Source organism: Anabrus simplex, chromosome 4, assembly GCF_040414725.1.
Source record: "Anabrus simplex isolate iqAnaSimp1 chromosome 4, ASM4041472v1, whole genome shotgun sequence".
In the NCBI taxonomy this organism is placed as follows: Eukaryota; Metazoa; Arthropoda; class Insecta; order Orthoptera; family Tettigoniidae; genus Anabrus; species Anabrus simplex.
Genome location: NC_090268.1, coordinates 69,552,726 through 69,566,993, shown reverse-complemented (window position 1 = coordinate 69,566,993; position 14,268 = coordinate 69,552,726). Strand labels below are relative to the sequence as shown.

The window sequence follows — 14,268 nt, the reverse complement described above, 5'->3', positions numbered from 1 at the left end:
CAACCAGTTCACTGCCTTCACGAAAACAGCTGTGCTGTAACAAGCATGTTACAATAGTGTAAGTAAACAAAGTCTAGAAAGATGGATGTCTGCGGAAATACACATCAAACAGTGATTCCCATAAATTTGACTATGCCTCGTACCATCGAACCCCGGTGCTAACAAATATCAACACAGAGTGTACAGTGACCTGACTCGGTCACGAACCCTAGTCCCATGAAGAGTAAGGCGTATAAGAATCATATGCAAACAATATAAAAAGGACACAACCAACATATCCACGGGTGACAATATCAAACGGGCCAGTGTTAAAAATTAACGTAGAACAACTAGGACATAAAAAAGATCTCTTCCTGCTTTCAAAACATCAAGGTCCTCCTCCCCTTCGCACACTTGACAAGCTGCAGACGACAATAACCAATTCTCAAGACTGTGACGTCAGACACCGCACCCTCACCCCTGCAACCACTTCACCAGCAACAGTCCACATAATTGATGAGCTCAGCTGGTCGGCAGGCTAAAAAATCTCGCCTTTCAAAAGAAAAACACCTCACGTAATCTGCTGCTAAAAGCCCTCTTTTAAATACACCTGGGCTATCTGCCCTCGTCTCAAAATCACCAGCAATATCGCAAATCTCACTTCCGCCTCTCATGGGCTCAACCTTGATACGACAAAGACACAAATCAATATGCGATAAACACATGGCCCTAATCCGGCATCTCTCATGCAGCCAATACACTCTCAAACTGTGCCGGGCTTTCTCATCTCAAATACATACAGTCAGCTATCTGCATAATGCTCATATCTCTCAAATATTCGGACTCGCTCGCCCTGTCAGTGATGCTGGGTGAATTACGGGTTCCATGCTGGTCTCCACTATACGTATCTACGTCTGCAGAAACAAATGCCTAAATGCGATATAATAAAAAATGCCTGTCTGTAAGACTAACCTACCATGACCAAAAGGAGTTCGATCAGACCCAAAAAAAACACACGTACGTAAAATAAAACAATCGAAATTAAATATAAACACGCTAGCAAGGAATCTACAAAATATCATCTACCCTAATGTACGGGGTTCGAGCTTGAGGCCTAGCTCTTAATTACCATAACTAATCTGTTGACTGACGGCCCCCCATATTCCTATCTACATTTAAATGACATGCTTGAAACAGAATTGGAAAGCTCTGACCTTATGTTATCGATGACATGACGGAGCGGCCCTCCCTGTGGACCACTGAATTTACCACATCATGATAGACTGCGGCGCTGGCATCAGATACTGTTGACCACTTGGAGACATTCTTTCTTGTGTGGCTCCTTCGTACAGCTCCCTAGGTAGTTGGAAGATGTCCCCTTCGGCGTCGCGCTGATCAGGTGCTCCCCACGTTCCTGGATCGATGCCCGTTGTCGTGTTGGCTTCAGCTCCTGGTTGTGGCTTCCTCCCAATGATGATGTCAAACACTCGTTCTGACTTGATGCTGGGGTAATTCCTCGCAGATACAGCAGTACTCGTAGTATGTGCAGCTCGAAGACAAAGCGTTGTTCTCAGTACCAACACGCAGTATGACGACTCGTTCAAGCGGTCTTCTTGTCCAAGAATGAGCCTGATATGCCAGGCGGCCTTATTTTATAATCCAGTTTTAGCGTCATCACGCCGCTTGGTCGCGTGCGATATACGCGCGCCCGCGAAGTTTTTCCCGCACAAAGTACATCATGAGCTCTAATTAACGAATGCATTTATGAATGCAGCCCTAATGCATATCAAAATTAAGCAGAAATTATGCATGTTGCAATTCTTGTCTCAAATCCAATGCAACTCTTCCGTAACCAAAGATATTAATTTAATTCTTTCTTCCCTCCTAATATAAGTTTTGCCGGGATCTGGGAAGCGTCCCCAATCTTCATCAAGAGGCTTGGCTTGGGACATAACTCCTTTTAATGAGGTTCTGGAGATTTCTCATAATGACGCTCTAGCTCACTTCACACAAGAACGCGTCTTCTGGACTCCTTTATGAAATATACTGTAAGACAATGGCTTCGTGGGTGGCCTTGTGTGATACTGATATCCAATACTAAAATTAATACAATTGTCCCATGAACCGTATGGTTCAATATGAACACGTAAAACCTAAAAGGCACGCGACCGATGAAACAGGGGCTATTCCCAAACTATGGAGGTGACTCGTATAAGAAGAAATTAAAGATATTATGAAAAGGAAGGAAACCAGTTACAAAACGTAGTCACCTCAAACCAATATGAAGGGGATCTCGAGAGGGTATATCACTCTCTATCCCCGATTCACAGTTAAAGATTTATGAAGTTATTATATAAGCCGGCAGAAGTTACATTTACAGAAAAGTAGGTTACATCATTAAAGTTTCGGATCTATCCCTCAGGTTAAACTGCGGAGCTAGCAAGAAATAAAGATGTTAAACGGCCATTACCTTGCTGAATAACAGCTGCCTGATGAAAGAGGCACCTCCCACCTCCTGCTTGACACACACACTAAGTTAGATGACGATCAAATGACCAAGAGACGTGAAAATCCGCAGTTTATAAACCCTCGGGGAAAGTTTGAGACCTTTCATGAATAATCAAGCCACACCCTCTCACATTATTGGTTACCTTAAAGTTACACACAAAATCAAAGAAGCAGCTTGTGATAGGCCAAAAATTAATTACAGAAATTAGGGATTGGCTAAATTCAAAACTGGTGGAAGGAAAAGATCAATATTGCCAGCCCAAAAATGAACATAATTTAGTTAGAAAAAACTTAAGAATACAAACTTCTTTAAATCAAAGTTCATCCACTTCGCACCAGGGTGCATGATCATAGTTTTTGTAGTGACATCTGTTGCAGAAGGTCCAAACTTCTTGATAAATGGTAAACAAAACACGTAGAATTTTATACAGTAATGGAACTTCAAAATAACAAAATTTAATTAGATTTCTGTAGTGACATCTTCTGAGTAACGGTTTAAGTAGATGTAGTTTCAAGTTCACTGTTCCTCCAGAAGAGGAGTTCTTTTGGGCACAAGATTTAAATGTGCGGCTTAGAGGTGTACCTCCCGGTACAATAATTATTTATTTCTTTTACATTTTACATTAATTTTTCAATTCTTCTGCTAATTGTGGTGTCAGGTGTTCTGATAAGATGTCCAAAGAATGATATACGTTTTTTCCTAACCATGCTCATTACTGGTTCAATTTCCTTATAACTGTTTTATTTGATGCTTTTTTCCATTGTCCATTAACTTGATATTGTTTATTTATGCGTGTCCTAATTATTCTCCTTTCTGTCTTAAGTATTTTGTCTTCTTTTAGCTGTATTAGTAGTTTTAAAAATGGTTTCACTAGCATAAGTTGGCTGTGTTACTGTTTTATAATGTCTTAATTTTGCTGCTATCCGTAAGCCTTTCTTATATATATAACATAATATATATAATTTGCTTCGCTTAATTTTTTTATTCTGTTATGCCAAGCTTGTTTCTCACTAAAATTATGATTTCTCCTAAATACTTAAATTTATCAACAATTTTGATTTCTTGCCCATCAGTTATTTTATTTACCAGTGGGTGATGTGTAAACATGATCTCAGCTTTTCCATCGGTTATTGTAAGACTTGTATGCTGTGCTATTTCCTATAGAGATTTAATTTGGTGTCAAGTTTCCTGAAAGTGCGGCCAGTATCCAGTATTCGGGAGATAGTAGGTTCGAACCCCACTGTCGGTAGCCCTGAAAATGGTTTTCCGTGGTTTCCCATTTTCACACCAGGCAAATGCTGGGGCTGTACATTAATTAAAGCCACTTCCTTCCCACTCCTAGCCCTTCCCTGTCCCATCGTCGCCACAAGACCTATCTGTGTCAGTGTGACGTAAAGCAAGTAGCAAAAAAAAAAAAAAAAAAAAGTTCCTGAATATTGTTGGATAATAGAACAAGGTCATCAGCAATTCCTAAACAGTTTAAACTTAAATTGTGTTTGGAGCTTCCAACTTCTGGTTGACCTTGTACCATTCCCGTATTATAAATTCTAATTCACAGTTAAATAGTAATGGTGATAAACAGTCTCCTTGTCTTAAACCTGTTTTAATCAAAAATGGTTCAGAAACCTCTCCTCTAAACTTTACTTTTGATATGGTATTACAAATAGCACTAGAAAAGTTTTGCAATGTGAGTGAACGCTTTAGACTTTTTCAAAATAATTTCCACCACACTCAGTACACTTCTCCATACGTCAAAAACAGTCACTGAACCAACTCCGCCACTTTTCTTCGGTTACATTTTCACACTCTTGATTCCATGCTGCCAGAAGCTCCTCATCGGATGAAAAACGCCGCCCTTTCAGCTTCATCTTCACTTCTGGGAAGAGTGTGAAGTCACATGAGGAAAGATCAGGACTCTATGGAGGGTGATCAAGCACAGGCAACCCTTATCTGGCAAGAAAATCCATTGTTACATTAGCACGAAGTGCTGGAGCATTGTCGTGATGCAAGAGCCAAGTGTTGTGCCGTGACTTTGGACGGAGCTGCTTGAGAGCCTGGATGATCTGAGGCAGACAAGTCTCACTGTACCGCTTCGCAGTAACTGTCCTTTGTGTTTCTAGCACAACCCGAGTCAGGATGCCCCATTTAGTAAAGAATACTGCAATCATCCTTTTCTTCACTGACCTTGACTTTCGCAGTCACAGGAGTACCCTCATCTTCAAACAGCCACACCTTGTTCTGGAATTTTGTTGGGACATCGTAATAATAAAGCAAAGTTTCATCACTTGTAATGATGCTACTGACGTTATGCGAAGTCCCATTTTCAAAACTGTTTTAGCATTTTTCGGCACCATTTCACTCGATGTGCTCTTTGTTTCTCTGAAAATGAATGGGGCACCCAAAAGGAACAAACCTTTCTAACATGGAGATGGTCGTATAGAATTGAACGAATAACTGCCAATATGTCAATATGTCAATTCAAAAACGGATCTGATCTATATGTTAGACCTTTTAAAACAACTGTTCCTTATTAGTTAAAATATAACAGAATGGAATTACATTTTTGAGTTTGTAATGATTGTCGTGAGCCTAAGGGATATGAACAGATGATGATGATGATGCTTGCTCTTTAAAGGGGCCTAACATCGAGGTCATCGGCCCCTAATGGTACGAAAAGAGACTAAATGGATTGACAAATTAAAAGTCCAAAATTCTCCACTGACCAGAATTCAAAACGTGAGGACGAAGAATGAATGGATGGAGATGAATTTAAAACAATCAGTGGATGCGACCCACAATGCCTTACATTCACAGATTCTGACGTAAAACAATATGATTACTGACCAAGGGACTGCTTCTATAGCATAACATGGAATCGATGATGCTTGGAGTCTAAAGGGAGTCCAAAATCCAAGTTATCGGCCCCTCATAACGGTACTTATCTCTAGAATGTAGGACCATGATATTTGTCATGCTGCAGTACTAATCAAAAGTAGCAGAGACTCACGGTATTCCACACATTATGGCACTACTCACAGGTTATGACATTCGACATATACTACAGACCTCCTACAGACCTATGGTTTTTCTCACAATGCGGCACCATTTACAGGCAACGCAACCCTATGGTGTTCAGCACATAAGAGTACTAACCCAGGGGGATGTCTTCCCACATCGCACTCACTTGTTTCGTGCTGGCCGCCTTCTGTGTGACGTCATGTGATATGAGCGAGTCCTCGCCCGTCCTGCTGACACGTATTACCACTACAGTCTAAAATGGTCTTAACTTCTGAACAGTTCATGCAAATAATGTCCTGACAAGGTTATTGTAATCCTTATAAAATACTGGAGGAGGTCAAACATTTTATTTTTATTTTAAGGAGTTATATTTTTTACCACGGACTATAGAATAAAATCGCTTCTAGAGGGCAGCCGGTTGGAAATAGGTATGTGCCATCCCAGACTTTTTTTGTAGAGGTTTCTATGCTCTACATTTCGTACACTTACACTTGGGGTCTATCGTTGATGGTTCACACAGCGTAATCCAAGAAAGCAAGTGACCGACCAACTAGAGATCTTTAACAGCCCAGCGACGATATTGAGTACCAAAATTTACGGCCGTCGTCCAAAAATCGACAGTACCTAAACTGGGATTGAACGCTAATTTAAAGATTCTCTGTGCTTGGTTAGGAAATTAAGGTAATGTGAAAACAGTGACACAGTTTTAACCTGGCATTAGTCATGGCTGCTCTGAAAGAGATCAGGAAGAGACTTTTCTGGTTGTCCCGTGAAGACGGTTGGCTGCCTTGCACCTCCTTTCCCGCTATCTTCCTAGCTCAACAACCGGTACCTGTCTGTATAACTCGTAGCTTCATCCCTGATTGTTGTTACCAGCATGAGCTTTCATGATCTCAGAGACCGCCACAATTAAACACACAAGATTTTCTGGTTTCATTATTTTCTTTTCGTTTAATGTGTAATCTTATTTGGTAAAGAATTACTGTATATGAGTTCAGAAGAACAACTTACTTGACATGAAAATAAGATGTAAGGGCAGGTTCTGATCTGGGAGATTGTCGCGACTACTAATCATCTTTTCAGGTTTACCATGGATTCAAACAGAACGTATTGTTTGAATAATGTTAAAATGTGGAGGAGGTAGACAGGATGCTTCAGGAGGAAGAGAATGAACAAAGTGACATTCATAGTGAAGAAGAAACTGAGACAGAAGGTGATGGTATACTTGATAACTTGCTGGAAGGAACAGAGTGGAATAAAAGTGATGACTCAGAAAACGTCTTTAATAGGTTGCAGTTTGTCGGTTTGCTTTCTTGTTTGCTGTGTTGTGCAGTCATCAAACCTGAGGCATCGCAACAAAAACCGAAATCTTTCTCAGACCCATCACTAATGTAAAAGTTTCAACACCATCACCATGAAGGTTCCAATGAAGGAAATAACATTTCTGGCTATTTCATTTCATTAGAAATATATATAATTATTAATTCCTGGAAATACCGGGCGAGTTGGCCGTGCGCGTAGAAGCGCGCGGCTGTGAGCTTGCATCCGGGAGATAGTAGGTTCGAATCCCACTATCGGCAGCCCTGAAGATGGTTTTCCGTGGTTTCCCATTTTCACACCAGGCAAATGCTGGGGCTGTACCTTAATTAAGGCCACGGCCGTTTCCTTCCAACTCCTAGGCCTTTCCTATCCCATCGTCGCCATAAGACCTATCTGTGTCGGTGCGACGTAAAGCCCCTAGCAAAAAAAAAAAAAAAAAATTCCTGGAAATGGGAAAAGTTTCCAATGATGACTACCAGAAAACGTGAGCGACAGAATATACAGTACTTGTACATCTCCCTGAGGTCAAAGGCAACACAAGAAATGTAAATGATGCTGATTCTATAGTGACTTACACCAGCCAGTACATACTGAAAATTGAAAATAACTTCCAGAGACCGAGGAATGTTAAAACAAGAAATATAATAAAATTGAAAAGCTTCATTAGGCTTCTGTATTTAGCAGGAATATACAAAGCCAACTGTTTGAATCTGGAAGAGCTATGGCGTTCAAGTGGTAGTAGTGATGGATCTAAGAAGATTTAGGTTTTTTTGCGATGCCTCAGGTTTTATGACTGCACAACTAGGCAAACAAGAAAGCAAACTGATAAACCGGCACCTATTAGTTTTCAAAGAGTTTGTATCTAACTGCCAAAATCCCTAATCTTTCGGCGAAAACTTGCCAAGTGATGAAACGCTTGTTGGTTTCCACGGGATATGATCGTTTCACCAATAGAGTCCCAAAAATAAAAAGCCAGGAATGGGATAAAAATATTTTCTCTGGTTGATGCCAGAGTTTGTTATACCTTCAATTTGGAAGTATACGCAGGTGTCCAACCAAGGGTTCTTATTTCCTAAGCAATCGATGTTGTCAAATTAGTGGAGCTTGTGAAGAACACTGGAAGAATCATCACAGTGGACAGTTGATTCATGGACTACAATCTGATGGTTGACATAATAAAAAAAAGATGAAATGTCTGTGGTGACGACGGTGAGGAACAACAAACCGTACATTCCCCAGGAGTTCATGAATAATCCAAGAAAATTATCTAAATCTCTATGAGAATGGAACTGTAGTGTCTTACTGTACAAAGAAGAAGCAAAATGCTCTCCAGTTTTAATGACAACAAAATCGACCAGGAGTCGGGTGATGCAAAAAAAAAATCCAGAAATTAATATTTTGTAACTCAACCCAAGGAGGGGTAGACACTGTTGACTGAATGGTTTGGCCGTTTTGATGTTTGTCGTCCCATGAAGCGTTGGCCAATGGCTATTTTTTTCTCAATTAGGAACATCGCTGGTATAATTAGTCACATCATTTACACAGGCAATAGAAACAGAAGCAGGAGACAGTTGTTATGGATGTTGTCTTTGAAATTTAGCTTTGAGCAGATTTGGAGGTGAAACAAGAATTATACTGGCCTACCGATGTCAGTTTCGGCAGGATTGAAGAGAAAAATGTCGTTGGAAGGGGATCCCATCCCTACTCTTCACACTACTGCCACTAAGAAGAGACTACCATGTGTGACCTATCATTTGGAAAGGAAGAGGAAACTTACACAATACAAATGCCATGTTTGTGAAGCTCACTTGTGTCCGCAGCACTGCAGAATGCACTGTTAATCAGATTGCGGTCAGCTGAACATTGATGTCAAAGATTGATTTTTTGACAGAATGGGCTTGTAATTTTCCTTTCCAAAGATGGCTTTGGCAGTTCCTAAGGAGTTTGTTTTCAAGTCTATTTTTTTAGATATAAGATATAAGGTTGTAAGTGTAAATAAAGTTTAATTTATAATATCTGTTGATGTCATGAAAAATTTCCTGCCTGATTCCTGATTTATTTCTCTACCTTTCCTATGTATTCCAATGATAAATAACAAACATAGGTGCACACATAAAGTCATTTTTAAACAGGGCAATTTTGAGAGATCGCTGCTACAAACCTGGCTTGCTTCAGAGGTGCAACTAATGCTGGGTTAAGTGACATGATTGTAATGATGTGATAATATTTAAAATGTTTTGTCTTACACTTACCATCTTGAACATCCTTTCCATAATCTGCTGTTTCTTCATACTTATTTGTGCCCACAGTCATTTTAGCTAGGTGCACATGTGTCAAAGTTTATAAGTTAAATATTTGAAATTGCATCAGTGTAAGGTGGAATAATGATATCTGTTCTAAGATGGGTTAATATGATGGTAGATACTATATAATCAGATGCTGCAGTTAACCAAAGTTTCAATTAAACGAAGTTCACATAGAGGTTCTACTGAACCTCTATTTGCACAATATTCTTTGATTAGAATTCAGTATTAATGTACCTCAAAGAAATTGTCATGTTTCTTTGTGATGTAACACTTTTAATATGATAAACCATTACATTTACAGTTAATTTGTTATCTCTTAGATTTTTGCTGATTAGTTTACTGATATAGCTGGATGTTTAAAAACAAGACCAGAAATCGTTTTCTATATAAATGTCCTATTTCTTGTTTCAGGGTTTGGCATTTGAAGTATGCACATCTCTATATGAAGAAGACCTAGACCCATACCAGTTTGATAACCCAGCAGATTATGTTGTAGAGACTGCTTTCAATAAAGTCAATGAAGTATCAACAAGATTGCAAGCACAACCAAATCAACCAGATCTTATTATTGGAGCAGATACTGCAGTAGTGTTAGATGGAAAAATATTTGGGAAACCAAATAATAAGGAGACAGCATTCCATATGCTTGAGCAGTAAGAAAAATTAACAAAACATTCTGTTGATTAGATAGCAAAATTTAGTCTTTTAGTAGGCCTACCGGTAATTTATAAGATGGAATGATCTTATTATTTCATAATTTATTCATATCCTTGTTGTGAGTTACAGCTGGTTAGACATTTAAGAGTTTAACTGTGTAACTGAAGGATCTATACCAAGGGATAAATGGTAATGTTACAGAATCCTTCCTGGGTAAAACTTTTAAGGAAGTTAGCTGTTAAAAGAATGTTATCATTAGCCTGCAGTCTGCAGTTTGGGTCTCCCAAGCAGTCAGTAAATGTAAAATCATTAGAAACTGCTAACAAACTCCTAACCCTCTTACTGTTCTGTATTATGAAAGAAAGATAAAGAATTCCAGTGAATTATTGTAGATTTTATTGTATAATGTCATACATTCTCTGAGACACTTTGGGGCTGTTGATCTAAAGGTTTTGTCTCTTAAAACTGCAATTATAATCATCTCTGTGACTATAAAAGGTGTATAGTTTACCTTTACTGTCAAATGTCACATGATGTGCAAACATTATAGTCGTTTGCTGTGCTATTGCTGCAGATAGTTTTCTTACAGATATGGCACTTCACAAACGATTGCTTCGTGCACAGGTAGACTATACATGACAACATCTGGAAGGTATGAGTTGTGATTCTTCATCAGACGAAACTCCCATGGACAATGTAGGTATGAAACCAGGGTACTGTTGGCTGCTGGACATTGTTCAAGTGATGTCATCATTGCCATGGTAACCAACAAAGATCGGTAAATTCCATTGCTCACAGTTGTTTGTGGCGAGAGGCTGCATCAGTCCTGGTTGCTCAGGCTCAAACTGGCAGTGTTATACAAGTGTGTAGAGAGAGCTGTACAGTACACAATGGCTTTATTATTGGTTTGAATGTGGTGAAGAGTTAGAACCTTGTTATATTTTGTCTCTTCGTACAATATTTGACATGGTTTCCCATTTCCACACCGGGCAAATGCTGGGGCTGTAAGTTAATTAAGGCCATTGTCGCTTTCTTCCCACTCCTAGCCATTTCCTATCCCACCATCGCTGAAAGATCTAACTGTGTCAGTGTGCCGTAAAGCAAATAATACTTTTTTAAAGAAGGAAAAACAACAAAATATTTGATTGCAAAAATGGATACACCTGGTCCGAGTTCTAGTGAAGCAAATAAAGCAGATATTAAATCTAGTTTACTAGAGATACCCTTTTTAAGAAGAACAGAGTCTAACATAAATGTTTGTGCAGAAGCACTGTGAAGGGAAAATTATTTTTCTATCCATGTATTCTATTAAGCACAACTAAAAGTTTGAAGGTTATGGTGACTTCTAAAATATGCCTAGATCAATGACTAGACGTGGAACAAGTAAGGACCATTTAAATTCTTATCTGTGCCATAAAATCTTAACCAAACAAATGCTTACTGAGTCGAGCACAATAAATTGTTGAAGTGGGGAAAAAAAGTGGGGGGGGGGGGTGATTTTATAAATGTTGATTGATGTTGCATGTACTTTTACAAAAAAAAAAAAGGAATGAGCTCAAGGTATTGTGTGTGCCTTGCATTTAATATTTTATCAAATTTTATTTTAATTATTCATCATCATTTTAATTTCCCCTTGTCTAGCTTCTTCCAGGTCGCGGCCGGATTTTGATGGTACTTCTCCACCGTTGCCTCTCCTTCTACCACTCCTCTTCAGTAATTGTATTCTATTCCAGTCTTCTTTTTCTTATACTGTTCTTGACAGAGTCAATCCATCTTGCTCTAGGTCACCCTCTTGCCCTCTTTCCTTCTGTATTAGCCTCCAACACTTGTTTTGGTATCATTCCCTTCTCCATCCTCATAACATGTCTGAACCTCCCAATTTATTCTTCTCCATCCTATCATTCAGTTTTTCTACCCCTATTTCTTTTCTGACCTCAACATTTCATACTCTGTTTCTCCTTTCCGTACCATACTCTTCAGGAACTTCATCTCACCAGCTTGAATTTTACTCTCACCTCTTTTGTCAGTGTCCAAGTCTCTGATGCATACATTAATATAGGGCCAGGATGAGTGGCTCAGATGGTTGATGCGCTGGCCTTCTGACCCTAACTTGGCAGGTGAAAGAACTCCTGCAGGACAAAATTGCAGCACCTTGGCATCTCAAAAAATCGTAAAAGTAGTTAGTGGGATGTAAAGCAAATAACATTATGATTATTATTATGTATTACTAATTTAAGGGTATAGTACATCTTATACATTATTTCCTTATATTTATTCTCACAGTAAAAGTATCTATAGGTCCAGTTATTTCTGAGAAAAGTGTACTTGTGAGGAACTTACACAAAGCTACATGCACATTTGTCTTCCGAATGACTGTACATTATGCAAACAAGAGTTTTCCTTTAGAGGGCACATAGAATCAAATGAGTCAAATAATTCTTTTGATTTCCAGCTATATTTTAGCTGATATTAAATACATATATTGTGCTAAAAGAACACTGGAAATAAGGGGCTATTTTGAGGGATTCCAAAATAATTTTAATATTAACATTGCTCCATTTTTTCTTGTATTGTTGATGAAGTGCAAAGATCACAGAAAACTGTGTAATGATCTGTGGTAGTTACATATGTAAGTTTTGCATTATTATATACAATATATACACTGACTGGGCAAATGTCATGGGATAGCGGAGCACTGATGCGCAGGTGTGTTGTCTGCGCACCACATGCCCCCTTTGCCAGCGGCAGTTGTATAGGAGACCTTGTGAGCAGTGGCTGTGCATGTGACAGGTGTAACATGGAATGTCGTTGTGAGCTGACACCGTTCGAATGGGGTATGGTGTTCGGTGCCCGATGGATGGGAAGTGCGATTTCGGAAGTGGTGTGGGAATTCGGCTTCACACGATCAACCGTGTCCAGGGTGTATCGTGAATGGTTGAATGCGGGTGTCACCGTCCACAGCAGACCAGCCACCCTCTATGACCATGACTGGCGACATCTGGGACGGATTGTCAGTAGTGACAGACGGGCAACAATGCAATAAATCACAGCTCAATTCAACACAGGCCGTGCTAGACACGTCTCCCAGTGGACAATCCGTAGGAACATGGGTTCTATGGGGTATCGAAGCTGGCACCGCACACGAGTGCCACTATTAACCCAACGTCATTGGGCACAACGACGCGCATTTGTCGCCGGTCACCAGGAATGGACACTGGAACAATGGCGTAACGTGATATGGTCGGACAAATCACGATTTCAACTGCACCATGCCAATGGGAGGCACCGTGTATGGCGCAGACCACATGAAGCAATGGATCCCGCCTGCCTCGAAGGGGTGGTCTAGGGCGCTGGTGTCTGTTATGGTCTGGGGTGCATTTTTCTGGTATGGAATGGGCCCGCTAGTTGTTCTGGAAGAGACTTTGAATGGTACGCGGTATGTTGAGCTGCTCGGGGACCATCTCCACCCATTTTTTGCCTTCCAGCGCCCTGGCGGTTCTGCGGTGTTTCAAGATGATAACTCGCCACCACATCACTCCCACGTCACCCAGGAATGGTTCCAGGAACATACAGCAGAGGTCCAACAACTGCCATGGCCACCCAGGATCCCCGATGTGAACCCTATCGAGCATATCTGGGATGTCCTGGTACGCAGGCTCCGTACCATGGATCCTGCACCCACGAACAGACCAGCATTGGCGGCCGCTCTGCAAACGATTTGGTGTCAGCTGCGTCCAGAGGACTACCAGGGACTTGTCGACTCACTTCCACGGTGTCTCACTGCAGTTCACAGGGCCAGAGGAGGCCCCACATGCTATTAGGTGACTATCCCATGACATTTGCTAAGTCAGTGTATGTATTCCAGCCACTATCGAGGAGTAAGAAAATACAAGGTCACCATACAATATCAGAATTCCTAGAATGAAACTAATTTGCTGCTAATTAATGGCAGCAAGAGTAGCCGTTAATGCTTCAAGAGAACAGAAGTCAATGTACGTTTTCGAAAGAAAAAAAACAAGATCATCTTCCTCCATTTCCATCGTCCAGCTCTCGCCGGGTTGGGATGTTGATGGCACCTTCCAGTCTTCTTCTGTCCAACCACCATTCTTCCTCCTTAACTGCAATTCAATCAGAGTTTCTTCTAAGTATAGTATTATTGATTATTTTCAACCACCTTAGTCTCCCTGGTGTCTTCCCTCCTTTTATCTGGGTATCCATCTTCTGCTTTGGCATCCATCCCTCTTCCATCCTCCTCCTCATCATCATCATCATTTCCCAACTCCAGTTTCCTGAATGTGGTGTGCAAGCGCTCGCCATCTCCTTCTGTCTTCATACATCTTCTGATCCAGTACATCCTCCCATTTGTATCCTCTCTCCTCCACATCTGATCTTACAGTCTCTATTCAATGTTTTCTTGGCCTTCCCTGTGGTCTTCTTTCTACAAGATTAAGGTCGAAATATTTTCTGGCAGGTCTTTCC

The 14,268-nt window shown here is 40.3% G+C and overlaps 1 protein-coding gene across 3 annotated transcripts in view; it reads left to right on the top strand.

Annotated features, from left to right (window-relative positions):
- Positions 1 to 14,268, top strand: part of LOC136872402 (dTTP/UTP pyrophosphatase) — a 72,351-nt gene that overhangs the window by 28,740 nt on the left and 29,343 nt on the right. For all 3 annotated transcript variants that reach the window (XM_067146220.2, XM_067146221.2, XM_067146222.2), the window contains one exon: positions 9,544 to 9,785. In XM_067146220.2, the coding sequence (XP_067002321.1) occupies positions 9,544 to 9,785 (242 nt within the window). The remainder of the gene's footprint in view (positions 1 to 9,543; positions 9,786 to 14,268) is intronic.